This window comes from Mustela erminea, chromosome 6 (genome assembly GCF_009829155.1).
Source record: "Mustela erminea isolate mMusErm1 chromosome 6, mMusErm1.Pri, whole genome shotgun sequence".
NCBI lineage: Eukaryota > Metazoa > Chordata > Mammalia > Carnivora > Mustelidae > Mustela > Mustela erminea.
In genome coordinates this window covers 92,347,828-92,375,676 of record NC_045619.1, presented here as the reverse complement: position 1 = coordinate 92,375,676, position 27,849 = coordinate 92,347,828, and the positions used below count along the sequence as shown (strand labels likewise).

Sequence of the window (27,849 nt, the reverse complement as noted above, 5' to 3'; positions counted from 1 at the left end):
TTTACATGTTTCAGATCCAGTCACATGAAGAGACTAACTTACTTCTTTGTCAGACTCAGTTCCTAGGGGGTGGAGCGAGTAAAACTGCTTGACTCAGTTATATATCTCTGGTTCAGTTAGCTGGTCTGGACGGTAGAGTTTTTACAGAGCATAAATATGGCTGCTGGCAGTCACCCATTTAACCATGTGGAAGGGGGACAGAGAAGGGTGATCACTGTGAGATGGGCAAATTTCCCAAAGAAGTAACCACTGCATTTATGTACATATACCTTTACCCTCTGACCATATATTTTCATTATCTACCTGGGGAATATTGGTGGAAAAGTTTTAGAAGCACTGATAAATTCACTGATAAAAAGTGAAGCAATGAATGACAGATTAAACCAAGCTAGGTTTAGCTTCTTATGCTCCTTCAACTCTCCAATTTTTTACCCACTTCTTTTTCACACTCTTTTGTCACTGGCCTTTCCCATTGACCTCATAGTAGAGGGCTAACATGCTTGCTTATCATTTCTTTCTCTTATCTTATTGACCATCATGGCTATTCTGGTCAGGGACCAGCCTTAATTTGTGGCCAGTGATCAACTAGATATTTCTCCATCTGTTCTAGCTCTTGGTTTCCAAACATCTCTCAAATCTTTCTTCCTGGTGTGCTTCTGTCCATCAATATCTGGCTTCCCTCTGTGCTCTCCTGTGCCACCCCCGCTGTGCTCTTCTGTATGCTCTCTCTCTAAAAAAAAGTGCATAGATAAATCTAAAAAAACCCCACAAAATTATATAGAATATAATGTTCTTTAGGATCAACAGTCTTCTTTCTCAATTATCTTTTTCTGTTTCCCATTTCAAAAACTTCTTTCACAACTTACAGATAATGCTTATTATGCCAAACCTGCTTGCAGCTTGAACTCAAACTGGAACTTTGCCCCTTTGATGCTTTATTTTTTTTTTTTAAGATTTATTTATTTACCTTAGAGAGAGCAAGCACAGGATCAGGGAGGGGCAGAGGCAGAGAGAGAGAGAGACTCTCAAGCCTGTTCCGTACTGAGCAGGGAACTCAACATGGGGCTTGTTGTGGTACTCAATCTCATGACCCTGAGATTAGGACCCAAGCCAGAGTCAAGAGTCAGACACTTAACTGACTGAGCCACCCAGGTACCCCTTGCCCCTTTGATGCTTTAAAATCCTTTAGCTCTTTCTTGGCACCTGGGTGGCTCAGTGGGTTAAGCCTCTGCCTTCAGCTCAGGTCATGATCTCAGAATCCTGGGATCAAGCACCGCATTGGGCTCTCTGTTTGGCGGGGAGCCTGCTTCCCTCTCTCTTTCTGCCTACTTGTGATCTGTCTGTCAAATAAATAAACAAAATCTTTAAAAAATAAAATCCTTATCTCTTTCTTGCTCACTATATGCAGGATACACTTGTTTACTATGTTGATCCTTCCCCCATTGTCAAATTAATGAATTCACTAAAAAACAAAAATATAACCACACTGGTCAACCCTCCACTATCCTTCTTAAGTAAGTTAGGAACAAAACAAGGGGCACAAAGGAGAACCTTCTCCCTATGTGCCTCCACCCTTAAGGGCTGCTTTCTTACCCCACTAGTCCTCTCTGCAGTTGCTGGCCTGGCAGAAGCAGAATTGGGTTATTCCTAGGTCTCCATCCCCCATCCAGTTACTACCCTTTTCAAAAGGGGAAGTCAGTGCTGAACTCTTTCCTTTGCCAACACCCTATCAAAGGCTTTTGCCAATAAAAAAGGGATCCAAACATGAGTTTTCCGGGCTCATGAAAGTTCCCAAACATGAGGACAGATCTGTTTCTCGGGGTCACAAAGTGAGCGCAGGCAGCCAACGTACTTCCCCACATCTCACTGCCACTGGGAAAAACAATAAAGATAGTTTGGTTTTCATTAAGAAAAAAGCAGTCATTTCCAGAAGGAGCAAAAATCCTTTGTGTTAACCATCATTTCCCTATCATCCTAGATGCTGAAAGAACATTTAAGTTTTTTCCCCTTTAATTAATTATTTTTTAAAAGATTTTATTTATTTGAGAGAGGGAAAGAGATCACAAGCAGGAGGGAGAGGCAGAGGGAGAAGGAGACTCCCCCTTTGAACAGGGAACCTGACTAGGGGCTTGATCTCAGGACCCGGGATCATGACCTGAGCCAAAGACAGCCACTCAGCCAACTGAGCCACCGGGCACTCCTTCTCCTTTAATAACTTTTTAAAAAAGATTTCATTTATTTGAAAGAGAGAGAGTGCAAGCATGGGGGCAGGAGCAGAGGTAGAGGGACAAGGAGACTCCACACTGAGCGTGGAACCTGAGGCAGGGTCTTGAGCCCAAGACCCCAATATCATAACCCGAGTCTAAATCAAGACTTAGGCACCCAACCTACTGAGCCACCCAGGTGCCCCACTTGAGCTTCTTATTCCTCTACTCCCTCCTTACTCCAGAGGCTAGAATTGATCCCTTCAAGCATCCCTTTGGCACTGTACTGGGCAATGGGATAACCAGCAGAAGCCTCCAGCAATCTCTAGAAGAGTCCTGGGGGATGATACTTTCTCCTGTACACTGGAAACAAGGAGCAGATCTTGGTCTTCCTCACACTTCGACAGGAACTGGAGAACGGGAGAACGTAAGGATTTGGTCTGATATCCTCTCAACTGAGCCAGTTCGGGCCAGTGCCTGAGTACGTGTGTGTTTGAGGAGCTGTAGGTGGGTGGAAATGTTTGTGATGGGGAAGTGTTTGTAGGCGCCTGCGGAAGTCTGGAGCATCCTGGGAACAGAATGTACTAGTGCAGCCCCTGAGCCATCCCCAAACCCCTCCCACTTCTCTTGTCACTAACCGGTTCCAGCTGTGCCCAACCCAGGCCATCGTTTCCCATCTGGCTTCTAGGAACTCATGATTAACTAAAGGAGTGTGTGTTGGGGGGAGGGTCCTCTTAAAAACAGAGGTTTCCAGGGTAACAGCTTGGAAAACTCAATCACATTCAGCCAGGGAAAGTTCCCTCTCTCCTGATTCCCTCAGGGCTCAGGGGAAACAGGCCAGAAGCTAAGACCGCATTTCTCTAAATCAAGAGCAGTGTCTGGGCTGGTGAGTTATAACTTAAGTTTTTCTCACCTCCAGTTTCCGGTTTCAGGTCCCAGACTTGCGCTTTACACCAGGATGTCCACCTCTAGGGGCCACCCCATTCGGGTAAGGGTGGCTGTCAGAGAGGGTGGGTGGTGGTTTTAGAGACCCACTTTTCTTGGACTAAGAGACTCCTGACAAACCTTTGCCATACAACCCATAGCCCTATTACCCTCCTCCCACCCCCATCACTGGAAAATACTCTAAGAATCTAACCTACTTCCTCCTGTTATGGTTTAAAATATTTTAACTAAAAATATTTCCATACACAACTGTACGACCACATTCTGTGGATAGAGAGGGAAACTAGTTTGCAGGAAGGGAGCAAGCAAGCCAAAGGATGCAGGAGTTCTTTCCCTCAAAATCAAGTTCTCTTTTGGGGGCAGGCAGAGAACATGTCCTAACCCTTTGCCCACATCCCCATATCTCCTGCAGGGAGAGGTGACAAATTCAGAGGGCAAAAGAGCTGGGTCAGCCTGGCTCAAGGGGTGGGGGGTTGGTGGATAGGGGTGGCCACGATGTCATTAGGGGACTGGTTAGTCATCTGTCCTTCCCCATGTGCCCCCCTGCAGCTCCTGGCTCTAGGGGGTTTTGTCTGGGTGCCTGCGGAAACTCTTGGGAGGCTGCAAAGATCATCACAGGTTGAGCCTGAGGCTCAACTGCTTCCTAGCTGTGTGACCTGAAGCAACCTATCAGAAACTCAGTTTCTTTTTCCATAAGAAGGTATTAATACCAGCCCTGTTGTTGAAGGTAAATGAAGTAAACTATTTCGCAGCTTTTACTATTTTACTCTATTCTCTCCTGGCTCCTTAGTATCTAGATGTGGTTCCATGCCAGAGTGAGTGCCCACCTTTTGTAATCATCTCTCACTAACATATTGTCACAGGTTTTGAAGTGTCTTCCCTGCTCCTTTTTTTTTTTAACCCCTCACATGAGGTGCCTAAAGGGAAGGAGATCAGCTATCACATTCATCTTACTTCTTTCTCTCACATCCTCCCTGTCTGTATCCTACTCTTTCCCCCTTAGTCTCAACTCCTGTCCCTCCTCCATCATCATCACTATTATTATTGTTGTTGTTGTTTTATTATTTCTTATTGTTTTTTTTTATCCTGCCTTTTTTTTAAAAGATTATTTATTTATTTATTTATTTATTTGACAGAGAGAGAGAGAGAGAGAGATCACAAGTAGGCAGAGAGGCAGGCAGAGAGAGAGAGAGGAGGAAGCAGGCTCCCTGCTGAGCAGAGAGCCTGATGCGGGACTCGATCCCAGGACCCTGAAATCATGACCTGAGCCGAAGGCAGAGGCTTAACCCACTGAGCCACTCAGGTGCCCCTATTTCTTATTGTTTTCTCTTCCATTCCAGCCCCAGTCCCTAGGGGCTGAGTCTGGACAGGCTAGAGCTAGAGCTGAACTCAAAGCCACAGAGTTGCAAGAAAATGGGTCAAATTGTTACTAGTGATTCTCTTCTGGGTAACATTTACTGGTGGTTTTCATGTTCTTCCTTGTTTATTTTGGTATTTTCCAAATTTACTACAATGAGCAAAGAACAACTTTTATTGAAGAAAAGAGAAAATTTTACTTATTTATTTATTTTTAAAGATATTGTTTATTTATGTATTTGACAGAGAGCAAAAGAGCCCAAGCAGGGGGAGCACAGGCTCCCCTAAGGGGGAGCCTGATGATGTGGAACTCCATCCCAGGGCCCTGGAATCAGGACCTGAGACCAAGACAGACGTTTAACTGACAGAGCCAGCCAGGCACCCAAGAGAAAACTTTAATCAGAAAAAAGTTATAATTTTCAACTGGGCCATGTCCTGTTCTCAAAAAAGGAGGGAGTGAGGGTGGAAAGAGGGGGGGAGAACAAGGTTGCGAAAGAACCCTGCAGTGGGCTGAGTGAAAGGAGAGCTGGTTCCTAAACCCCGTCATTTCCTGGGGACATCTGCCTTGATGATGGCCTCAGTCATGGCCTTTGTCACTTATCGGTCAGAAGGTCTCTGTCCTTCCTTGCCTGTCACTGGCCATTTGGGACTTAGTCACCTTATTATTACCCAGTTGAGGGCTGGGTGGGTCAAGGGCTCAGCATCATCAAGGGCAACAATATGAGTCAGGAGTATCCCCCACTATGACCCACGAGTGTGCAGCGTTCCCCTTTAAAGCCTGCCAGTCTTACAGCATAGCATATACAAAAGGGCTTGGCATTGGGGTCCTACTGAGAACGTGAGTTCAGTAACCCTTTCTCCCAGTCCTATCCTTACTTCTTCGTGCATTTGAAGGATATGCAAATGTGTGACGCATAAATGAGAGTGGAACCCTTAGTGGCTCCTAAACATTTGAAGAACCAAAACTGAGAATCATCAGTGTGGTGGATGGAAAGAGTATGGGTTATGATAGGTTATGGAGTCAGTAGAGTGATTTGAATCTAGCCAAATCAGTTGGGAGCTTCATGTGCTCAGTCAAGTTCCCTCTCTGGGTCTCCATTTCCTTTTATAAAAAAAAATGGCCAAAAAACAAAAACAAAAACAAAAAACAAGAGGCAAAACAAAAACCAAACAAATGGATGCCTGAGTGGTTTGGTCGGTAAATCTGCTCCCTTTGGTTCAGGTCATAATTCCAGGGTCCTGAAACCTGAGCACCTAAGCTCCTCCCTTCCTCTTTCCTCTTTAGTTTAGTTTAGCTTTTTTTTTTTTTTTCCTATCGTTGTACAGACAGGGACCCATGAAGGTTGAAGATGAGGCGTTTGCTGCCCCAAGGTTCCTGGGGCACAAGAATGTCCAACTCCAGGGGATAGTCATGGTCCCTATCCTGGTCTCTGCTGGGATTCTGCTTCTCCTCCTGCCACAATGCTCACCCCCAGGACAGTGTGAAAAGTCTTCCCATCTTCAGGGGAGGACTCTGTGGGAATGGACTCTGTTGGGGGCTCTTCTTGACAGAAACTCTGTGGCAGGACAGGGGTTAATGGTGAATTGCAACATATCTCTGGACTGAGTCACCTCCCACTGCCACTCCCCCCAATTTCCCTCCTCTGAAGTTTTATAAAGAGGGCCAGAGACTGGAGAGTGGAAAGAACTGGAGGCAGGAGGCCCCCCCCAGCCCAATCTTGCTCCCCCAAGTTCCCAGAGATCTCAGGGCAGAAGGCCCAGACGGCCTCTGGAGTTGTTGCCTGGTTCGACCATGGACTGGCAGTGGCTGTGGCTGTGGCTGGGTTTCTTACTCCCTATGACAGTCTCAGGCCGGGCCCTGGGGCCTGCAGGGAAAGAGACAGCAGTGGTGAGTCCTCCAGGGAAGGAGGGACCCAGGCCCAGGAAGGGATTGGGGTACTACGCCACAGTCCCACCCAAGCCTCCCTCCTGACCTTCAACCTGCCTTTCTCTTCCTTCTTCTGCTCCATGATCTACTCCTACACATCTCATACTTCTTGCCTTTGTTCCACCTGAGCCCCTTCCTTGAGATGCCCTTCCTTTAGTCCTTCTATGTCTGCCCCTTCCTATCCTCATTGGTCTGTTAGGCCACTGAGAAGTTTTACCCTGAAACTCATTCCCCTTTTATTCTGCTTACTGTGACCCCCATCATAGGATTACCTCTTGCAATATGGGTACCTGCAGAAGCCTCTAGAAGGACCTGATGACTTCAGGCCAGAAGATATTATGGAGGCTCTGAGGTGAGAGGTTATAAGGCACATGCCTTATTAAGGGTCAAGGTTGCAAGGTCATCTTTCCACCTTCTTTTTCCATCCCTTCTTCTCACCAGGCCCACTTCTGCCTGACCCCAATCCATGTTGGGGAGCTAGGGAATGGGTTGCTATCACTCTCAGGGGGGTGGGGCATGGAATGAGATGGGGATCCAAAGATGAGGAGCAGTCACTGGATCTTCCTAGACCCTGAGCATCCCTTTGGAGGCTCCATTCCACATTGTATCCAATACACTATTAGCGACATCCCACATGAAGCATAATTTACAGATAAAACTATGAGTCGAGTTGATTTGGAGTTGAGTTGTTGGGATGATGTTGCTTTTTGTGGACATTTAATTCAGCATTTATTTCTATTTTGAAGTTTTCTTTTCCTATTTTGGATCTAATGGGTAGTTTTTCTTTCTGCTCTCAGCTGCGTTCATAGTTCTTTGAAAAGCCGCAGCGCCTGCAGGGCCTGAGCTTGGAAATTGCCCCAGAGCAGGCTAGGCTGGGAGGGGAGTCCAGCCAGGAGGAGAAGGCTGAGGGAGGACAGGCTCTCAGGTTGGACCGGTGGTGGGAGAGTTTCCAGAGCAGGGGGCAGGGCACTTCCCCAAAGCACAAGAAGTTTAGAAATTGCAGTAGGGGAAGAAAGCTACACCTGAGGGAAACCTTACACAGATAAGAGACTGAAGATGGGGAGGTGAAGCTGGAGTATTGCTATTTCTGCAGAACAGAAGAGAAAGTCCTAATTATGAAGACTGGTTACGGGAGTGACCCCATCAGTTTCAGAGATCCTGTGCCATTCTCACCTACCACTCTGGGCAGAAGGGGCCAAAGAGCTATCTCCAGTTTTCAGTCATTCCAGACTCCCCTGCCCTGCTGGGCCCATCCCTCTCCCTCTTTTCAGAGCTTTTCAGGAAGCATCTGAGCTGCCAGTCTCAGGTCAGCTGGATGATGCCACAAGGGCCCGCATGGGGCAGCCCCGTTGTGGCCTGGAGGACCCCTTCAACCAGAAGACCCTTAAATACCTCCTGCTGGGTGAGGACTGAGATTGGGAAAGGGAGGGAAAGGAGGCTGTGGAAGGGCTCTGGAGTACAGGTGGCATTGGGACAGGCTGGTCCAGCTCAGCGTTGAATGGATGATCACCTGGTGATTAACTGATCATTGCCTGCCTGGACACATAACTCTTTTGAGCGAATGCCTAGACTCAGGGGAGCTCTTTGGGGTTGGCAGAGGATCTGTTTCTAACCTATTTTCCGTCCAATAATCAGGCCGCTGGAGAAAGAAGCACCTGACCTTCCGCATCTTGAACCTGCCTTCCACCCTTCCACCCCACACAGCCCGGGCTGCCCTGCTTCAAGCCTTCCAGTACTGGAGCAATGTGGCCCCCCTGACCTTCCGGGAGGTGCAGGCTGGCTTCGCTGACATCCGCCTCTCCTTCCATGGCCGTCAGACACCATACTGCTCCAATTCCTTTGATGGGCCTGGTAGGCACCAGCTCTCCGTTCCCACCTCACAGACATTTGAGATGATCTCTGTCCCCTTGAGCCAGTGACTCTGCAACATTAATGTTCAGGTTGCTCCCTATGCCTAACTGTACCCCACACTCTCTAACCACCTTCTAATATTCTCTCAGAGAGCAGCTGGTCACCTCTCTGGGGTCTTATCAAGCTTCCTCTTTGAAGCTTATGCTTTAGTCCTTGGTTTAAGTTCCCCTGCTCAAGACACCCCTCAGAGAGAACTGGGCCAGAGAGAAGAGAGTGGTTGAGAAGTATAGAGACAGAGGGATGGGCAACGCAGAGAGAACTGGGTGATGACAAGGGGAGGTGAAAATTGACTGAATACAGTTGGAAATTTAAGGGAATGGAGAAATTGGGGTTTATAACATGCAGGGGACACTTTAGCCTAGGAGACTCTGACCTCCTTCCTATCCACCTTTGTCTTTGTCCAGGGAGGGTCCTGGCCCATGCTGACATCCCAGAGCTGGGCAGTGTGCACTTTGATGAAGATGAACTCTGGACTGAGAGGACTTACCAAGGGGTGAATCTGCGCATCATTGCAGCCCACGAACTGGGCCATGCCCTGGGGCTTGGGCACTCTCGATATACCCAGGCCCTCATGGCCCCTGTCTATGCTGGCTACCGGCCCCACTTCAAGCTGCACCCAGATGATGTGGCAGGGATTCAGGCTCTCTACGGTTAGTTTTTTCCCTCAGGTTATGGCTAATCATGACCCCTAGTGATCCTGAGGTCAGTGTGACCAGCATCTCTTCAGGCTGAAGAGACTGGTCTAACCTCCACGGTGGGAAATGACTTGGCTTCTTTCTCTTCCTCTTGCCCAGTTATTTAGGCTTCTTCATTTTCAGGAGTTGTTTTTCTGACACTTCCATGTCTGACCTTCCTTTCAGGCCTCTCTCTCCTCTTACCCGTTCTTGGGGATGAAGAAGAATCAGTGTTCCAGCAAACTTCCTCCTTTCTGGTGCCTCTCAAAACTAAAATGTGTCTCCTGTCGATATCAATACAATCTTGCCTCCCACCAAGAGAAATTCTCTAGGATTCCCTTTTCCACTTTCTATGGGGATTCTGAGGCAAACTTGTAGAAGAGTGGGGAGGCCAGGTGCTGTGAGTTCTCTCCTTGAGCAGCATTATGTGGCCTTGCAGGGAAGAAGAACCCAGAGACAGAAGATGAGGAAGAAGAGATGGAGCTCCCCACTGTACCACATGTACCCACAGAACCCAGTCCCATGCCAGACCCCTGCAGTGGTGAACTGGATGCCATGATGTTGGGTGAGGCCCTTCCCCTCCAGGCTATAGGCAGGCAGTGGCAGCAGCCCACTGATCTTGAGACCTGGACAGATGGGAATGACCTGGACAGATGGGAATGAGCAGAAGAAGTTAGATACCAGACAGAGGTTAGTGGCCATGGAAGAAGGCACGTGGCATGGAGAGGAAGGCTTCAGAGCCAAATTAAAGGTGGGCTAGGTGGGCATTTACCTCAGTGGCTTCGCTATAAGGGCCAGCAAAACATATCTGGTAATATAGCAAGGTGAAGAAAACTCTATTTCCTAGAATGTTTATTAGAGAAGGTATCATACCTGCATGGAAGGACAACTTGGAAACTACTTGGAATGGGAGGTGAGGTCCCCAAAGGTGAGCTATCTGCAGGGTTTTTGTTTTATTGAGTGAATCAGAGCTGAATTGGTCTGAATAACAAAGAGGCTGAACACGGAGTCTTCCTTCTCTACCTTAATCCTCTCTTTAAATTAAAGTTGAATGAAGTTTTGAGGCCCAGACTGTGGGAGGAGAGCAAATTATCAGCCTGCCTGCGGAGCCCGTAAGTCTTTATTTGACCCAAGTCTTTTTGACTTGTCCACACTTTACCCTCAGGGCCCCGCGGGAAGACTTATGCCTTCAAGGGGAACTACGTGTGGACAGTGACCGATTCAGGGCTGGGTCCCTTGTTCCAAGTGTCTGCCCTTTGGGAGGGGCTCCCAGGAAACCTAGATGCTGCTGTCTACTCTCCTCGAACACAATGGATTCACTTCTTTAAGGGTAAAAGAGACTGTTTTATGGTGTGTTACCTGAGGAGGGCCTAAAATTAAAGAAGCCATAAAAGGGAGGAAGAGATGAGAAGTTTCTGGAAGGGTGGAATGGGAGAACCAAAAGCTATCACCTGGAGACAGACATAACATGTTCTTTCCTTACCTGCTCTCAGGAGACAAGGTGTGGCGCTATATTAATTTCAAGATGTCTCCTGGCTTCCCCAAGAAGCTGAACAGGGTAGAACCCAACCTGGATGCAGCTCTCTATTGGCCTTTCAACCAAAAGGTGTTCCTCTTTAAGGTACAAAGTTCAAAGCAAGGGCAAATCCCTTCTTAGGAGAGGTGGGCTACCTCACACTGAGAAGCAGACTTGCTCTTGAAGGGAGGTCATTTGCAGCGGGGGTAGATCTGGGGATACTTAAGCTCTCTCCTTATCCTCTTCTTCTCCCTACCCACCCTACTCCTAGGGCTCCGGGTACTGGCAGTGGGATGAGCTGGCCCGAACGGACTTCAGCCACTACCCTAAACCAATCAAAGGCTTGTTTACCGGAGCGCCAAACCAGCCCTCTGCTGCTATGAGCTGGCGGGATGGCCAGGTCTATTTCTTCAAGGGTAAACAATACTGGCGCCTCAACAGGCAGCTTCGAGGAGATAAAGGCTATCCCAGAGATACTGCCCACCACTGGATGCACTGTCATCCCCAGACCTCAGACCCCACTCTGTCAGGTGGAGATGCCACTTCTTTATCCTCAAGCACTGACCACTCTGCCATAGGAACCACCTTGGGTTCCACTTCCTCAGCCATAGGTACCACCTTGAACACTGACCACCCACCCAGAGACCCTATCTTGGACATTAGCCCCTCAGCCACAGGCTCCCCCACCCTTTCATTCCCTGGTAATGTCACCGGCCAGGAGGCCTGAGAGGAGTCAAATGTCTGCTCCCTAGCCTGCAGGGCTGCGTCAGGGGGAATGAACAATAGACTTCAGGGCTTGAAAGGTCCCAGCTCCGGCCACCACTCCTCTGTGCTCTTGCCCTCCTAGGCAGTGACTCCTTAACTCTGGGTCAGCTCCCAACTCTATACATTCCTTCGCTCATCCTACATAGCACCTTCCAACTGTGTTATCGACTTTCTGGAAGACAGCAGTAGAAGGCAGGCATCCCTCAGGACACGGCCTGAAAATGGCATGGCCAGTAAAATGAGTAAGGGCTTTGGAACCCTTTAAGAATCACATTTACTTGCTTATGACTTTGGGCAAGTTAATGAACCTCATTGAACCTCAGATTCCCCATCTGCTCAATAAGGTTAATACTAGTCCTGCAGGGTGTTTGCATTAAATGAAATACTTTTTGTGAAGTGCAGAGCACAATGTCTGGCACATCTGTGCTTAATAAAGGCTAACTCCATGTTCATTAAAGAGGACTGAACAGCTCTTCCTCTGGCTATGTGTGTGTGTAGCTGTGAGTCCGGTAGTCCAGTCTGGTGAGGATAGCCATATCAGATCTTTAGGGGACAGAGGACTTATCAGTCTGGCTAATGTTTGGGGGTGCAGAGAAAGAAAAGAGCAGCAACAGCAGAGGCTGGACCCCCTGGTTCAGTGTTCAATGCCTTTTTATTCACATGCTCCATATTCTTCCTCCCTCCCATCATAGCTCTGTTGCCCAGGGGAGGAACACATCTTCCTTCATGCTGTCCAGGGAACCAGGGAACAGACTCTGAGCAGGAAAATCAGAGGAGGGAGTTATAATGGGTTAGTGGCTGGGATAAAGTTCTAGTGAAAGAGATGAGCATCACCTACAATGAGAAGCAGAGAAGGCACTTGTCTCCCATGCAGCGGTGAAGACCAGGCTGCTTTGGGCAAAAGGGCAAGACTCTGGCATGTGTGCCAATGGTCTCCCCTTGGAGAAGTAGACAGCTGTGGGGGGAGGCAGGTTCTGTGCCATGCATTGTCCCGTGGTCTTCCCCACATTAAGGAGAGAAAGGGAAGCACCATGGAGGACTGTATTCCCAAATGAGGTAGGAGAACGGGACTTGAGCCTATGGAAGCCAGGAGCTCCTCTGTACCCTTCTCCCCATCAAATAGCTATCAAGTGCTTTAGGGAGCTACCTGGTTTTCTGTAGGTCCTACAACAACAAAACCCCCTAATCTACCATCGTGAGGCACACTGAGGCAAGTATGTAAAAGGCTCTTTGGGTAAGGGCCCTCCTTGGTTTCGAGGGAATTAGGAAGCCAGTTACTCTAGGGGCAGGGCACCTCTATAATTGGACAGAGGTAGGTATTCAGCCTTCCATTCCTCTCCCCTCCCTACAAGATTCCCCTTTATCTGTCCCTGAAACATATCCCTACAGGACTGGTCTGGGTTGGAGTACAGATTCTATCCCCAGTGACAGAGGTGGGGAAGTTTGTGTGCGGGTCCTGTGGGTTCAGGCCCTGCACACTTGGTGTTCCAAGGCCCTTGCTAGGGGTCGAAGCATCAGGTTTAGGCTCAGGTCCGGGTGGAACCAGAAGGTGTGGTGAGGGGTACAGTGGAACCACAGTCAGAATCCAGGTCCAGGATGGTGTGGGGGGCTGTGGCCTGGGGGCCTGGTCCCAGTTGGCGCTCTCGAAGGCTCTGGAGATAACTCTGGAGAGGCACAGGGCAGAGAGGGTAGAAGGTAGGGCCTGGGTCAGAACCCCCCACCCCTGACCCTGACCCCAACCATCCCCATGTGCCCTCTGCCCCATCCCCAGGTGTGCCCCTCCCCTCACTCACGGGAGCCAGACTATCAGCGGGGCTCCGGGTATTGGGGGGAAGCTGGCGCCGGTAGCTGCCTTCACAGAGCCCCACCCCAGCGGATGTCCGGTGCAACTTGGCCTCTTGCTGGCGGATCCGAAGGAGTTGAAGATGCCTTCGCTGGTGGCTCAAGACCACTGCTTGGGAGGGGGCCATACAGACTCAGGGAGGCCCCTTGAGACCCTGCATTCTACCCCCTAACACCTTTACCCTCTACAGAAACCCCTTTGATCTTCCTATTGTAACTCTCTCAAACCTCATTTCCTCCCTGGCTATTCTGAAAGAAACTCTTCTTTGAAACCCTCCTGCACTTTCCTCTTGGACTTCCCTGAGACCTTTCTTTCCTTCCATAACAGTCCCCAGGAACTAACTCCTCTCTGCTTCCTCTGACAATTTTTCCTCATTCTTACCCAAACTGCTGGCTCCTCCAACTCTAACGTCCTTTCAATGCCCTACCTCATTCATCTCGGACACTGCCACCCTTAAGTATATTTTCCCCATTCCCACCCCCCTTCCCGCCACCGCCCTGTCAAGTCTGGAAACTGGGGACATGAGAAGGCACAGGTTGGCTGCTTCTGTACCATGGCACTAACTCACCATTGGCGTGGCCTCCATGTTCCTCATCCATGAGCTTCCACTGGGCCAGGGCCCCAAGGGCCCCCAGGGCTGGCCAGGTGCCCAGCAAGACCCAGCTATACCAGCAGAGAGGAGGCAAGGCTGGAAGTGCCTGCAAGCGTTGGCCCAGCCGACTGCCCAGTGCCAGCCCCTCTAGGAAGTAGTCAGCACAGGCCACCAGCACTGCAGCACCCAGCAGGGCTGTGCCCAGAACTGTGAATGGACGTGGCCACCGAAGCGTGAGCAGGGCTCCCAGGAGTGCCAGCCCCACCAACCCCCCAGCTGGCACCCAGGCTGAAGGTGGTTGGTAGATGGGCTCTGTGCCCAGCAGGGCCCCGGCACCCAGGGTCAGGCCTAGCAGGAGACCAGTCAGGAAGAGCCCAACGCTGCGAACCAACATGGTGACCAGGCCACAGAGGAGTCCGATGCCCAGCGCAATGCCCGCGCTCACCTCCAGGCTCAGCTGTGTCTCTAGCACTCGCTCCTTGTGGCACAGCAGGAAGATCACCAGAGCTCCCGACAACAGGCCCGAGAGAAACATTACTGCCTTGAAGCAGCGGTAGCCTGGGAAGGGAGGCAGGAGGCACTGAGAGACAGAAAGTAGACATCTACAGGGACAGCTCTGATGAATTAGAAAGGAGAGGAGTGGCTAATCAGAGGGGCAGAAGACAGGAGCAGCAGCCCAGGGACCTCAAGGCAAGGGGCAGAAAGGGATCATCTCAAGAAAGGCAGGGATCTTCCAAACACTGTGAGGGGGTGGGAGGAAAAAAATCAGGAGGTAAGATGGATACATTGCAGGGAGTAAATACAGAAGGAAGGTTTAGTACTTCCAGGGATGGTAGACAGGAAGAAATCAGCACAGGCCAATGCAGGTTATTGGGGAAGGGTTGAAGAAGACTTAAACATGGAGGATAATGTGGGAATGGAGTTTTGAGGTAGGGGGAAGGGAGAGGCAAGTGAGAATTGTCAGGGGTCAGAGCTAGAGGGCATGGATATAGGGTGTGGACAAGAAAAGCTGGCAAGAGCAGCATGGGCCTCACTGAAGGTAGGGATCCCCTGACAGAAAAATAGAGATGGCCCAGGAACAAAGGAGAAAGTTGGCATCATCCTTGAGGGTGACAGTTTTGGGCAGCTGCCCCCCAGAATCCTGGCCCTGCCCTCACCGAAGCAGCAGTAGATGATTCCAAAGCAGCAGCAAAGAGCACACACCAGGGCGGGTGCCAGTTCAGGATTGTCCTGGGGTTCCAAGGCACATCTTGGGTCTGGAGGCTCTGGGAGTTGTTGATTAAAGGGCCTGGGGTCAGAAGTCATGGCCAGGGGCAACAGGGCTTCCTCCATGGCCGAAGAAAAGGTGATCCCAGAGGGGAAGATCAGTGTCAGCTCCTCTCATCCATCCATGAATATCTTGAGGGGGATGGGAAACCTGCAAGGGGGTAGTGGGGAGGAACTCAGGTGCCCATGAATCTTGAGAATTCTGTACCTCTGCTTCTTATGAAGAAAGGCCAATTTCAGGAGGGAGCATGGCCTTGCTGGAGTAACTGAAAAAATCCACAGGATTGGGTCAAGGGGAACCAGCTGTCTTTTTACTACCTTCTGAAACAAGGACACGAAGTAAAACTTAAACTAAAATCTTATAAGGTTATGAAACTTTATCTGCTCCCTAGCTTCCCAGGGTGGGTTGGAGAGAGTAGAAAGTCCTAGGTCGGTGGAAGGAGGGGCCCAGGGACACTAGTGAGACTGGGCGCTAAAGGCAGCAGCTTGTTCCAGCTAAAAAGAAAGCTTGCCCCATCTGCAGCTGGGACTCAATACTACCTCACTGGACTGGGAAAGGTGGGGTTAATTGAGGGGGTAGGAGGAGAAAGAGAAGAGAATGAGTCATGGTGGGGTCTCTGAACAGCTGTTCCAACCCCAGGGAAGGAAGAGGGGAGAAAAGAAACAGACACTAAAAGAGTTTGGGACAAGGAATCGAGTAGAGAGAGTCCCCACACTTTGCCAAAGTTCTGAAGCCCCAGCTCATGTGGAGATGGAGTTGTTGGAGGGAAGGGGCATCTGGCCACAGTCCAGTTCCCATGGTCCCTCTTGGACTAAGCAGGCACCTTGCCCACAGACATCTCACATCCTGGTACACCGCCTCTTGCTCCTCCTCTCAGGACATTGATGGGACTTTTCCTACCCCTCCCTTCCCCACCCCACCCCCCCGGGAGTGTCGGGGCTGCCAGTAGAATTTGAATTTGGCTCCTGAAAGAACATCAAGGCGGGGCTGGTACTGGGGGCACTGTGGGAGTAGGGTAGGAGGGATGCAGGCACTTTCATCTTCTTTTGGACACCAAGGTCCTAACAGACTAGAGGGTTTGCGTGGGGATTCCCTGGGGCTCCTCTCTTCAATTGTTAGTCTAGGGACTCTAAACAAGGACAGATTGGGAAAGGAGTGTTAACTACTCACCACCCTGCCAGGGCTCAGAAGAGGAGGGGATAGAAGTGCTTCCCTAAACCCCCTGCTGCATCCTTGCCCGGAGGTCCTAGGCGTCGGGGCGGCTGTCGGGCGTGGGCACCCCCAGGGTCACTCTGTTCGTTGCCCCCTAAACTCTTGCAAGCCGAAGCCCAAGCCCCGTGAGCTAACTGCAACCAGCCTAGGGGTGGAGGAAGGGGACAGAGTGTGTGGGGGGTGACATCACGGGGCGGGCCCCTCCAACTCTTTTCCCTTTGGGTGGGGGGGGAAACAGTTTGCCCACTGCTCCAAGCTGGGACCAGAGATCCCCCCCCCATAGCAGGAACAGGTTTTGAGGACACCACAAGACGTTTGGGGAAAGATCTCTGAATGCTCAGGCGATGACTCGACAACTAGACGCTCTCAAACTCCGAACTGGGGTCCCAGCACCCCCCTAGCCCGGGCTTGGTTTCTTCCACTTCCCAGAGAATTGGAGTATTGTCTTCTGGAGAACCTGGTGGTCAAGATTGGGGACCCGGGGAAGGGGCTTTTACAGGACTGGGGGCGCCGGCGAGGGGCTCATGGGCGGAAAAACTTGCGGAGCAAGACGGGGTCTGGAAGGGGGACTAACGAGAGAAGCGCGAGCAGAGTTGGGGACCCAAGCTGGGTCTGCGTGGGGGCGGGGGCGCGTGTAGACGTTGGCCGAGAGCTGCTCGGTATGCAAATGAAACGCAAAACAGCATGTAGATGAATGCAGTGTTTTTTGGCACTCCGCTCGGGTCCTGAGCCTAGCGGAGGTACGCTCCTAGTCGCCCAGAACCGCTACCTTGATAGTGCCTTGGAGCAGCGTCCCGAGGGGCGGATCCGGGCCGTGGGAGCTGCAGTTATACCGGGCAGTTCGCCAGCTGGGTCAGGCGCTGGGGAGGCCGAGGATTGCTGGGAAAGAAGGGGTAGTGCAGGGAGGCCAGGGTGGGGGCTGGCCCGGGGCGTCCTCCCCTCTGCTCCACCTCCGCATGATACAAAAGGGTCTCTGTCCTCGCTACAGGCAGCAGGGAAAGGATCGGGGTGGTGGCTCTTCTACGCTCCCTGGTTTTGTCTGCAAGGGAAACACCGTGGCTCGGTGGCTGTCCTCAATCTCCCAGTCTCGGCCAAGCCCGAGAATACAGCCAGAGGAACCCTGAAGAAAAAAAAAAAAAAAAAAAAATCTGTCCCGCGTCCGCAGGCACTGCTACAGCGCCCACCAGTGGTGCAGCCTGCGGAGCTATCACTCCAGCACGCGGAGGGTGGCAGCAGAGAGCCCTTTAAGGGGCGGGGCCAGTTCTTCCTCAGGACCTCCTCCTCTGATTTGACTCAGCGCTCGCACGACTAGTTCGCGCCTCCGCCAACCGCTTTTTCGCTTCCTTCCCGTCTCTTCCCTGGTGACCCCGGAAGTGGAAGTGGGCGTAGGTCGGCGGCCACGGCGGGGACGGAAGGCGGAAGCAGAGCGTGAGCGGGAGGCGGAGCCGGGGGAGCTGCTCTCGTAGCTCCCCCTGGCCCTAGGCCCAGCTGCTCGAGGGGGAGGAGTTACCGCCGCTCTTCGGGTACGTTACCTTCGCCCCCTCTACCCAGCCCAAGGGTTTCCTGGATGTCTTTCTCAGGGGAAACCCCAAGCTCCGCCCCCAGGTTTTCTTTGAGAGCCGCACGATCCCCACCCTTTTCTGGCAGCCTGCGGCACCCCCCCTTTCCAGTCTTCTTTCCCTTTTTACCCAAGAGTGACCCCCGGACCACACCCTTTGAGTTACCGCCCTCTTTCCTTATTCTGGATTATGACTTTCTGGGGAAAGAAGAAAAACTAAGGGGTTTTGGAGGGGGGAAGGGAGCACGGTTGTGGTAATGGAGTATTGGCTTATTGGTAGGGATAACGAACGCCCCAGAAGAATTTGAGAAAACAAGGGAGGTGGGTGCATTAATTATATCCTCAATTTAAGGTTATTTAACCCCTCTCTCAGTTCAATTCTGATCATCCCCACCTTGATACCTTTGTTGCAGGCATCAGAACTTATCATGATGGCTGTGACCTAAAATCCTCAGGAAGCCCTGGGGTCATGGCCCAGAAGCACCCGGGAGAAAGAGGGTTGTGTGGAGCCCACCACAGTGGTGGTGCCTCCTTCAGGACTTTAGGATCCTCTGTGGACCCTGAAATACTTTCATTCTCAGGACTCAGGGACTCAGCGGGGCCTGCTCCTAATGGTACCCGCTGCCTCACAGAGCACTCTAGTCCTAAGTACACACAGCCCCCAAACCCAGCCCACTGGTCGGATCCACGCCATGGCCCCCCAAGGGGTCCAGGACCCCCAAGGGATGGAGAGGACCCTGATCAGAGTGAGGCATCTTCAGAAGAAGAATCAGGAGTGGACCAGGAACTCTCAAGAGAGAATGAGGCTGGGTACCAGGAGGATGGCAACCCTTCTTTTCTTTCCGTTCCATCTGCTTGCAACTGCCAGGGAATCCCTGGAATCCCTGAAGGGCCTTACTCTGAGGGAGGAGATAGCTCTTCTAGCAACTTTTGTCACCATTGTACCTCTCCAGTTTTGGGGGAAGATGAAGAGTTGGAAGAGGAATATGATGGTGAGGAACCGCTTAAGTTCCCCAGTGATTTTTCACGTGCGCCCAGTGGGAAGAAACCATCCCGGAGACAGCGGCACCGCATCCCGGCCAAGGAGGATACTCGGGAGGGTGGACGCAGAGATCCCAGGTCCCCTGGCCGACATAGGCTGGGCCGGAAAAGAAGTCAGGCAGATAAGCGCAAAGGCCTGGGATTATGGGGAGCAGAGGAACTGTGTCAGCTTGGGCAGGCAGGCTTCTGGTGGCTGATTGAACTGCTGGTATTGGTGGGAGAGTACGTGGAGACTTGTGGCCATCTCATCTATGCATGCAGGCAGCTGAAAGGCAGCGATCTGGACCTTTTTCGAGTCTGGTTGGGAATCTGGGCAGGGCGGCTGGGAGGCTGGGCCCAGGTAACGTTCCAGTTTCTGAGCCAAGGATGTTGCTATGGGGCAGGGCTGTTGACCCGTTTTCTTAGGCTACTAGGTGCTTTGCTGCTTCTGGCTCTGGCCCTCTTGTTGGGCTGTCTACAGTTGGGCTGGCGGTTTCTGGCGGGACTGGGTGACCGGTTGGGCTGGAGGGGTAAAGCCACTTGGCTCTTTTCTTGGCTGGATTTTCCCACCTTGCAGCGTTGCCTGATTCTGCTGAGAGATAGCAGGCCATGGCAGCAGTTGGTAAAAATGTTTCAGTGGGGTTGGCTGGAATTGCCTTGGGTCAAGCCAAGGACTAATAGGCAGGGGAATGCACCTGTAGCTAGTGGTCGCTACTGCCAGCCTGAAGAAGAAGTGGCTCGACTCTTGACCATGGCTGGGGTTCCTGAGGATGAGCTAAACCCTTTCCATGTGTTGGGGGTTGAAGCCACAGCATCAGATGTTGAACTGAAGAAGGCATATAGGCAGCTGGCAGTGATGGTGAGTATCTTTCCTCTGTTTCCTGTTCCTCTTTGTTGTCTTATTTTCTATTCCAGTTTTAGGAAGAGTAGGATAAAGAGAAGGCAGAGTAAAAGGTCAACTTGAAGCTGGAGCAACATTAATTCTTAGGAAACAGTCATAAAGACTTTTTCCCCTCTGCTGTGGCATCTGACTTTTCCTTCATTTTAAGCTTTTTGTCTTGAGATTCTTTAAAAAAAAAAAAAGATTGATTTATTTGAGAGAGAGCACTAGAGAGTCTGCAGGGCAGGGGGAGGGGCACAGGTGGCGTGGGGGAGAGGGAGAAGCAGACTCCCTGCTGAGCAGGGAGCCAGGTGCAGGGGCTTGGTCCCAGAACCCCAGGATGTTAGACCACTCACCCTGGAATATTCAGGTGAAGTCCCTCTAACCACCCTCTAGGGTGGAAAAGAGGCCTCATTGGAAAGCCTGTCATTCTGTACCCTGAACTAATGAGGGTTTTTTGAACAGGGGGATATCCAACTATCTGTCCCAGATAGGCAAGTGTGGACTTAGTGTGGGAAGGTTCAGGGAGTGCATGTGATTATTCCCGGACTAGGTGAAAGAAAACAAAGTATTTCAAGAACAGGAGTCTAGAGTGGAAAAGGGAAAGAGAATGGAACACAAACCATAGAGAGGCATGTGCATCTGTATGCATAAAAACATATGGCTGTTTTTAAAGATTTCATTTTTAAGTAATCTTTACACCTGATATGGGGCTCAGACCCACAACCCTGAGATCAAGAGTCCCATTGTCCTACTGACTGAGCCAGCCAGGCACCTCATGATATGGTTGCTTTTATTGATGGGGGGCGGGAGGGGGTGGTACAGGTGGAGTTGTGATGCCCCATATGCCTGAGGGAAATGTTTAATACAAGCATGCAAATTGCTATTAGTAGATATTAATTTGCTATTTTTAGATAAGATTTTTATTGCTTTTTCTGTAAGTAAAACTGTATTATAAGTAATGTGTGTAAATTCCATTGGAGGCTGATTTGAGTATATGGAACTGGACTGGTAAAATTATCATGGTGTGCAAATTACGCCAGTGACTGCATGGCAACAAAAAGGAATGGGTTAACCAAGGTGTCCATTAACCATCAAGACACAGTAAGGTACCAGGCCTGTAACTTAGCAGAGGACTAAGTTCGGTGGGAAATGCATGCCCCTTAGTGGATAGACTGGGATATTCTTAAGAGTGGGAAATGGCAGTTTACACTCAGATTGTTAGTAGCAGTAGAGCTCTTTTCTCACTTTCTTGTCTTTTAGCAGACATCCTCTCTTGGGGAATAACATTCTTAGAAGAAAATTTCATTTTCAACTTACTTTCTTGGAGTAGAGATATAGTTAAGTTCCGTGATCCTCGATATATCTGCCCTGCACCTCAAAGTACTCCCTTGTTCTGGGCCAGTGTCTATGGGCTTCTTTTACAAAACCTCTCACTGTCCTTCTGAAGCCTCAGAGTGACCATGACCGAAAGCTGTTCTGTAAGCTTGGGCATGTGGAGTACTAACGGCATTCTCTTTATTTGGCATCATCAGGAGATTAGCTTTTTTCTGTTCTTTTGGAAAAGGAGGATGGGAACAATCAGGAAGCTGTAGGAGGTGAGGATACTATTTGTCTTAGAGGAGAGGCTGAAAAGTGGATAAAAAGCCTATGAGGATCACAATATGCTAATTCATTTCTGAGACAGAAAGGCAAACCATTATGGGAAGTACATGCTAGAATTTACTAGTTAGAATGAGTTTGAAGATGTAGTATCTTTGGAACTCTTACTTTATGGTTGACGATAGAGTTAAAATGTGAGGGCTTAGTATGCATTTACCAGGTAGGGTGACCAACCATCCCTGCTTCCCGGGATTGAGGGTTTCCTGAGACATGAACTTTTAGTGCTAAAACTGGGATAGTTCCAGGCACACTGATAGGATGGATCATCCTAGTGCCAAATTCTGTGTATATATGTTGTGAATATTCTTCCAGTAATCCATGATAGATAGCTAACAGTGACAGAGCTAGAACTTGATCCTATATATGTGTCTGCAGAGCCAGAGCAGTTAGTCATTAAGTTGTATTGATTCTCTAAAAGGGTGATGAAAGAGAACCATTTGATACAAGGGTTATTATTATTTTTTTTTAAGTATGTTCCATGCCCAGTATGTAGCCCAAGGTGGAGCCCAACCAGGCTTGAACTCAGAACCCTGAGATCAAGAATCAGATGCTTAACCCACTGCACTATCCAGGCATTCTGATAATGAGGTTATTTTGACCTAAGATGGGGAGAGGGTTGAAATGGATTTGGGATGAAATCTTTGTCTTGGTAGGTTCATCCTGACAAAAATCATCATCCCCGGGCAGAGGAGGCCTTCAAGGTTTTGCGGGCAGCTTGGGACATTGTCAGCAACCCTGAAAGGCGGAAGGAATATGAAATGTAAGTTGGAAATGGGAAATTGTCAGGTGGGATAAATGAGTAATCTTCAAAGTAGAGGTCCCTGAACTTGTGGGTGAAGCTCTCTGAGGTGGAGGGAACGGGGTTGCTTATCTTTCTGGCTGGCCAGGGGCCTCAAGAGGCTTAAAGTTTCATCTCCCTTTGTCCCTTGATCAATACCTTCTGATTTACAAAGGCTTTTTTCTCTTAGGAAACGAATGGCAGAGACTGAGCTGAGCCGGTCAGTGAATGAGTTTCTGTCCAAGCTGCAGGATGACCTCAAAGAGGCAATGAATACTATGATGTGCAGTCGATGCCAGGGAAAGCATAGGTATGAAATAGGGCAGGGATGGGACAGTCACAGATTAGCCATTGGGTAGCCAAAGACTTCCGTTTGAGTATTACTTGTAGTTGGGGGATACAGCTGATGAGTAAAAAGACCCTGAGGTTTCTACTTTTGCCATAGTGTCAAGAGACTGGGAATTTGAATTGCACTAAGAAAAAAAGTTAGTATTTTTAGTTTTAAGAGAGAAGGTTGAGGGTACGGGTGTTCGTAGACATATGTAACAACTGAGTGGAGATAATTTTAGATATATCAGCTATTTGTCAATAATGATGACACTAAACATTTGATCTTAGCCAAAAGGCCGAGAAGTGATTATAATGATAGCAGAACAGTGTTGTAGGCTTGACAGATGAAAAGGAACTTTCCTTTTGTTGGGTTGTAGGAGGTTTGAAATGGACCGGGAACCTAAGAGTGCCAGATACTGTGCTGAGTGTAATAGACTGCATCCTGCTGAGGAAGGAGACTTTTGGGCAGAGTCAAGCATGTTGGGCCTCAAGATCACCTATTTTGCACTGATGGATGGAAAAGTGTATGACATCACAGGTACACATCTGTTCTCTAGAAATATGGGCTCATGTATGCTCAAAACTGTGATGTTTTGGCTAATTATTTCTCATGCTTGTAGAGTGGGCTGGATGCCAGCGTGTGGGAATCTCCCCAGATACTCACAGAGTCCCCTATCACATCTCCTTTGGTTCTCGGATTCCAGGCACCAGTGGGCGGCAGAGGTAGGTGTTACTTCTTTCAACAATCTACCTACTGTTGTAGTTCTGAATATGATTTCAGATGACATGCTGCTTAGGACACCTAGAGGTCTTACCCTTAAAGTTTGGCAGCTGATTCAGTATATCTTTTTCCTTCCCCCCGCAGTGTATCTTTAACTTAGGTGTAAACAGGTAACAGAGGTAACCATGTAACTCTTAATAGCTCTTGCCTCATAATGTCTTCTGTTTTCCTCTCAGAGCAACCCCAGATGCCCCTCCTGCTGACCTTCAGGATTTCTTGAGCCGGATATTTCAAGTACCCCCAAGCCAGATGTCCAATGGGAACTTCTTTGCAGCTCCTCAGCCTGGCCCTGGGGCCACTGCAGCCTCTAAGCCCAACAGCACAGTACCCAAGGGAGAAGCCAAACCGAAGCGGCGGAAGAAAGTGAGGAGGCCCTTCCAACGTTGACACCCCTTCTCTTCTTTCCTCAGATCAATGTCAGGGAGTTAAAAGGGCTGTGTATAGCACAGGATGGAGTTTTGACTTGTTTATTTTTAAATATTTAAAAAAGGGAAAATTTTAAGCTCAAATTGTTCACTTAGTACTTGTAGGAAGCCCCAGAACCACTCTCCCTCCTCCACCAGCACCTAGGAACTGAATCTTGTCTTCTGACAATACCAAAGAAATAGGGGGTGGCTAAAGCAAAGATCCTAGAGCCTGGACCTGGGCTGGACAATATCTCCCATGGTAGTGTGGGAACTGGTATTTCCCTGGGGTCTGTATGCCTTTGTCTCTTGCTTCTAGAGCAGATGACACTTCCCCCCTTTTTTTAAACTATGAGTCTATCTTATAATTTCTTGACCCGTTTCAGGAGGGAGCCCCCTCCTTTACCCCAACATTCTAGTTAAAAGAGAACAAGAAAGCATGTAGCCCTAATTATAGGAGATTATACATAGAGTTCAGAGAGTGGGAACTTTGAATTTTTCCTCTGACATTCACCTTGTGGGTAATCACCCAACTTCATGCTTGTTGCTGCAGGGATGGCCAAACTAATAATTTTTAAAAAGCAGACTCATGCCCTCTGCCCTTGGGTGAGGGAGAAGGATAAAGGGGCTCCCAGAAGCCCCCTTATGATCCAAGGGTTTGTATTTTTTTAAGTTTGTTCATATTTGTATGTACATATCTATTTAAAGCCAGGGGATTATCTTTCTATAAATATATAAACTGGCAACCTGTATCTTTCCTCTCTTCTTTGCCCTTTTTCTCATTTGAGAATCCTTTCCCTAAGTGTTAGCTGAATGAAGGGCACCTCCTACTGGATCAGGGAGAGGGGATTAAAACAATACCTTAGAGAAGTTTTATACAATAAGTTGCTATTCCTTGTTTCTTCCCCAGCCTTATGAGGACATCTCCCTACCCTTTCTGCTGACCAAACTATAGCCATATCTGAAAAAAAAACAACAAAAACTTTATTATAGGGAAAATACACAGCAAAACAGAGCTGGTAGATGGTACAGGTAGAAGATCTGGAAAAACTTAATCACCAAACAAACTGCTCAAACATGGCTTCCTGCTGTGAGGGAGACTGATTTGGCCCTTATCTTTGCCACCTTTCCTGATTAAAAGAAAATTTGTTTTTAGCAGGGCTGAGGCCAGGGAGCCCCATTTTCCAGTCTGTTTTCTTCCTGGGAGTTTGGGAAAGGTTATGTAGTTCTCAGGGTTTCAAGATACAGAAGACAATACAGAGGAGGAAAGGATGTTGCAGCCCTTTGGTCCAGTGTTATCCCCAGCCCCATCCCTCAGTATTTGTTGATGCCAAAGAGTCGAACCCCATGGAATTGGGGTAACTTAGGCAGCAGTACGCTGAGCAACGAGGCTGTGTTGATGAGGAAGTGAGCAGCATCATACTTGGTGTAGAAGCTGGCCAGGAGGTAGCTGGGGAGAGAAGAAATGGGTTAAATGATGTTGGCCTTCCCTAGCTGTTGTTTATGGCTTTGCAGTGACTTTTCTCTTCTATTTTTAAATGACCAGTTTTATTGCATGTAGTCCTAGAATATCTGAAAATATTCCAGTTAAATTAATAGTATTTACTTTGGGATTGGGGAGATAATCAGCACTTGTAGCTGGAGATTTATAAGTTAGAAGAGTTTTTTCATTGTTAATGATGTGGCAGATGACAGCTGAAGTTTTATGTGGCTGTTAGAGTGCTTTTGCTTCAATTCCCCACAGTTTTCACAGATTTATATCTGTTCTGCTTTATTTATTCATTTCCTTTGAAGTGTAAAACCATTTGGTTTTGCTTGGGTGTTTTCTCAGTCCTTTCTCCATTCCCCTACCACCAACGGGCAGCAAGGAATGCTTGATTACTATCTTCTACTTTTTATTGCTCTCCCTAGATTCAGACCATACCATAATATCTTCAAAGGGTGTAAGTTAGTAGTCTGCTTTTTTAAAGCTTCCCTATGGAGGTTTATCCTTGATGCTTAGAGCATTCCCTGTATCTCCCCCTAGACTCACAGTATGATAGGAGAGATGCTGAGGAATTTGCGGGAAGAGGTAAATTGGAGCCCGTAGTCCATCTGTTCCCAGTGGGTCAGTAGCCGAGCCTTTCCTTGGTCAGGGGTCTCAAAAGGTGTCCCTTTCACCATATGTAAGAAGACATACATAGCCTGGGAGGAGGGAAAGGCGGGGCGGTGGGGTGCAGTGTGAGGAGGCGGAAAGTAGTCCCTCAGCCCAAGAATTATGCTGAGATTCCGAAACAAAGACATAAATTCCCAAATAATCACTGATACTGGGTTTTGGTTCGGAAAGGCCTGGGTTGGGTGTAAGGGTATGGTTTAGTGCTCACCAAGTTATGGATGACGTTGGTCAGGGTCCAGACAACAGGAATGCTGAAGAAGGGGATGCTGAGAAGAACCACATGCAGCAATCCTACCAAGATGATGTAGGCCAGCCAGATGCCCCGGCTATTCATCACTCGAGTGTTGGGGTTTACTTCGCTATGTGCCACCCCCACATTCATCCTACCGCCGTGGGGGGATCAGGCAGAAGTCCAATTCAATTTCCTCTTAACCCCTCTTTGAATGAGTTCCACCAAGTTGTCTCCTGGATAGCCCAAATCCCCTTAACTATATTGGGAATAAAAGAACTTCCCCATTGTGCACAAAGGAAAAACTGAAGACTTAGGAAAGAAAACTTAAAAGGCAAGAGGGGTGCTCTCTACTTTTAGAGACATTAATGGTAATCTTTACTCTGATCTTTACACTTCAACTGTAACCTAAGGGGTCTAGGCCTGGGGCAGGGACTTCTGACAGCAGGGGTTAACAACCACCAATAAGGGGTAAGGGGACAAAACTACTTCTAATCCCCACCTCTTCCTATGTGGCTTGCCCGTCCAGTCTCTCATTCCCTTGACATGTAAGCAGGCCGCATCCCAATCCCTTTCTCAAGCGAAGGGCGCTGCCAAGTATTTACCCAATGGCTTTTGGATTGAGCTAGGAAGGAACCTGAGCTCAGCATCTCGAGTCACGGAGCCTTATTCCCGATTCAAGGGGCGGCTCTGATTGTCTGAACTTGGCCTTTTAAAATCGTGCTTGTTGATGTGAACTTGGGAAGCAAATCTTGCTCGCCCGTCTTTACCTGAAATTCCTTAAACCCTAGCGTTGGACCCGCCCCACGCCCCTCCCAGCTTCCCTCTCCAGTTTGTCGTTCGGTTATCCTCAGGGGTCTTTTCAGAGCTCCTCTCGTTAGGTCGCCGACGCTCCAACCTCCCTCCGCCCCCGCCCTCCATCTTTCGCCCCGCACCACTTTTCCTCTGCCCCATTTCTAGTCTCCCGACAGCCCCTACCTGCTGGCTTCAGAAGCCCGTCCGACTCGAAGAGTGGCGTTCGCTTCCACACCTGTGGTGTCCAGGAAGCACACGCCCTCGCCCATCTGCGCTCTCCCTATTCGTGGAACAGAATCGGCGCTGCCGCCACCCATTGGTTGGCAGTTTGCAATGGTGATGCGCAATTGGTCGCCATTTCCGCCGTTTAGGACGTTCAGAACCCGCCCCTCTCCCTGTCCCACCTTTTGAGAGAGGTGGGGAAAGCTGCTAGGAGGAGTGAGAACGGCGTCCGCTATTGACTAATGGGAAGAATTGATAGTGTGAGGTGGGAGTAAGAGTGACAGCGATTGGTTGGCCTTGGTTATCTGCGCCTAGGCGGGAGCTCCTGGAAGCGGAGGCAGTGGGTGGGGGCCTAGTGGACTGGAGGGGTAGCAAGATGGCGGCGGAGACGGTGGAGCTCCATAAACTGAAGGTACCGTGAGGCGGGGAAAGGCTAAGTTAGACCTTTCTGGGGACTGAATTCTGCCGGGTGGCTTGCTATTTTTACTGTATGTTCATCTTGCAGGCTTTTCCATTTCGTTTTCTGGATCCCGCCGTAGTTCTTTTCTTTTGTGCCTCCTTTCTTCCCCACTACGCCTTCCCTAATTTCCCATTTCTCCGTGCGGTTTTACAGTATTCTTTGTTATTTCGGCCCTTTCTTCATCGTAGTATCATCCGTCACTTCCCCACCGGATGTGCAAGTGCTTTCAACCTGTTATACTCCTTTCACGTTTCTCGTCAGAGCTGCATTACGTCAGTGGTCCCCTCCTCTTTGCCCCATGCTGGAGCCACGACCCCCTTTTTCTTTCCTGGGTCGATGCTTTTCAGTCTGTTGTCCAAAGCT

General features: G+C 49.4%; 5 protein-coding genes across 14 annotated transcripts in view; 3 read left to right on the top strand and 2 right to left on the bottom strand.

Moving 5' to 3' along the window:
- The first annotated feature begins 6,150 nt into the window (after window positions 1–6,150).
- MMP19 (matrix metallopeptidase 19) lies at window positions 6,151–11,771 on the top strand. Of its 3 annotated transcripts, none has more exons than XM_032348539.1 (9): window positions 6,151–6,393; window positions 6,699–6,784; window positions 7,704–7,834; window positions 8,137–8,283; window positions 8,748–8,993; window positions 9,457–9,582; window positions 10,183–10,347; window positions 10,511–10,638; window positions 10,805–11,771. In XM_032348539.1, exons 1-9 carry the CDS (start codon window positions 6,298–6,300, stop codon window positions 11,258–11,260), a joined length of 1,581 nt encoding a protein of 526 aa, XP_032204430.1. In that variant the 5' UTR covers window positions 6,151–6,297; the 3' UTR covers window positions 11,261–11,771. The 3 variants fall into 3 exon arrangements, with proteins under 3 accessions (XP_032204430.1, XP_032204429.1, XP_032204431.1); XM_032348538.1 differs by having other exon boundaries at window positions 6,152–6,393; window positions 8,068–8,283; XM_032348540.1 differs by lacking the exons at window positions 6,151–6,393; window positions 6,699–6,784 and adding an exon at window positions 6,809–7,357 and having other exon boundaries at window positions 8,068–8,283.
- Window positions 11,772–11,931: 160 nt separating this feature from the next.
- Window positions 11,932–16,394, bottom strand: LOC116593905 (transmembrane protein 198-like). Of its 4 annotated transcripts, none has more exons than XM_032348542.1 (5): window positions 16,171–16,393; window positions 14,891–15,150; window positions 13,710–14,291; window positions 13,092–13,252; window positions 11,932–12,962 (listed from the first exon to the last, which is right to left on the bottom strand). In XM_032348542.1, exons 2-5 carry the CDS (start codon window positions 15,063–15,065, stop codon window positions 12,825–12,827), a joined length of 1,056 nt encoding a protein of 351 aa, XP_032204433.1. In that variant the 5' UTR covers window positions 15,066–15,150; window positions 16,171–16,393; the 3' UTR covers window positions 11,932–12,824. The 4 variants fall into 4 exon arrangements, with proteins under 4 accessions (XP_032204433.1, XP_032204434.1, XP_032204436.1 ...); XM_032348543.1 differs by having other exon boundaries at window positions 13,092–13,249; XM_032348545.1 differs by lacking the exon at window positions 14,891–15,150 and having other exon boundaries at window positions 16,171–16,394.
- Window positions 16,395–16,657: 263 nt separating this feature from the next.
- DNAJC14 (DnaJ heat shock protein family (Hsp40) member C14) lies at window positions 16,658–24,377 on the top strand. 2 transcript variants are annotated; one of them, XM_032348536.1, is made up of 7 exons: window positions 16,658–17,735; window positions 18,184–19,649; window positions 21,986–22,092; window positions 22,301–22,420; window positions 22,818–22,978; window positions 23,061–23,163; window positions 23,398–24,377. In XM_032348536.1, exons 2-7 carry the CDS (start codon window positions 18,240–18,242, stop codon window positions 23,606–23,608), a joined length of 2,112 nt encoding a protein of 703 aa, XP_032204427.1. In that variant the 5' UTR covers window positions 16,658–17,735; window positions 18,184–18,239; the 3' UTR covers window positions 23,609–24,377. The 2 variants fall into 2 exon arrangements, with proteins under 2 accessions (XP_032204427.1, XP_032204428.1); XM_032348537.1 differs by lacking the exon at window positions 16,658–17,735 and adding an exon at window positions 17,752–18,091.
- Window positions 24,378–24,496: 119 nt separating this feature from the next.
- Window positions 24,497–27,216, bottom strand: ORMDL2 (ORMDL sphingolipid biosynthesis regulator 2). Of its 2 annotated transcripts, none has more exons than XM_032348548.1 (4): window positions 26,988–27,216; window positions 25,989–26,163; window positions 25,658–25,809; window positions 24,497–25,075 (listed from the first exon to the last, which is right to left on the bottom strand). In XM_032348548.1, exons 1-4 carry the CDS (start codon window positions 27,119–27,121, stop codon window positions 24,940–24,942), a joined length of 597 nt encoding a protein of 198 aa, XP_032204439.1. In that variant the 5' UTR covers window positions 27,122–27,216; the 3' UTR covers window positions 24,497–24,939. The 2 variants fall into 2 exon arrangements, with proteins under 2 accessions (XP_032204439.1, XP_032204440.1); XM_032348549.1 differs by having other exon boundaries at window positions 25,989–26,046.
- Window positions 27,217–27,354: 138 nt separating this feature from the next.
- SARNP (SAP domain containing ribonucleoprotein) overlaps window positions 27,355–27,849 on the top strand; it is a 44,935-nt gene continuing 44,440 nt past the window's right edge. For all 3 annotated transcript variants that reach the window (XR_004286983.1, XM_032348546.1, XM_032348547.1), the window contains exon 1: window positions 27,355–27,438. Coding sequence is in view for 2 of the 3 variants with exons in the window: in XM_032348546.1 (XP_032204437.1) it covers window positions 27,403–27,438 (36 nt within the window). In the remaining variant the exon portion in view is untranslated. The remainder of the gene's footprint in view (window positions 27,439–27,849) is intronic.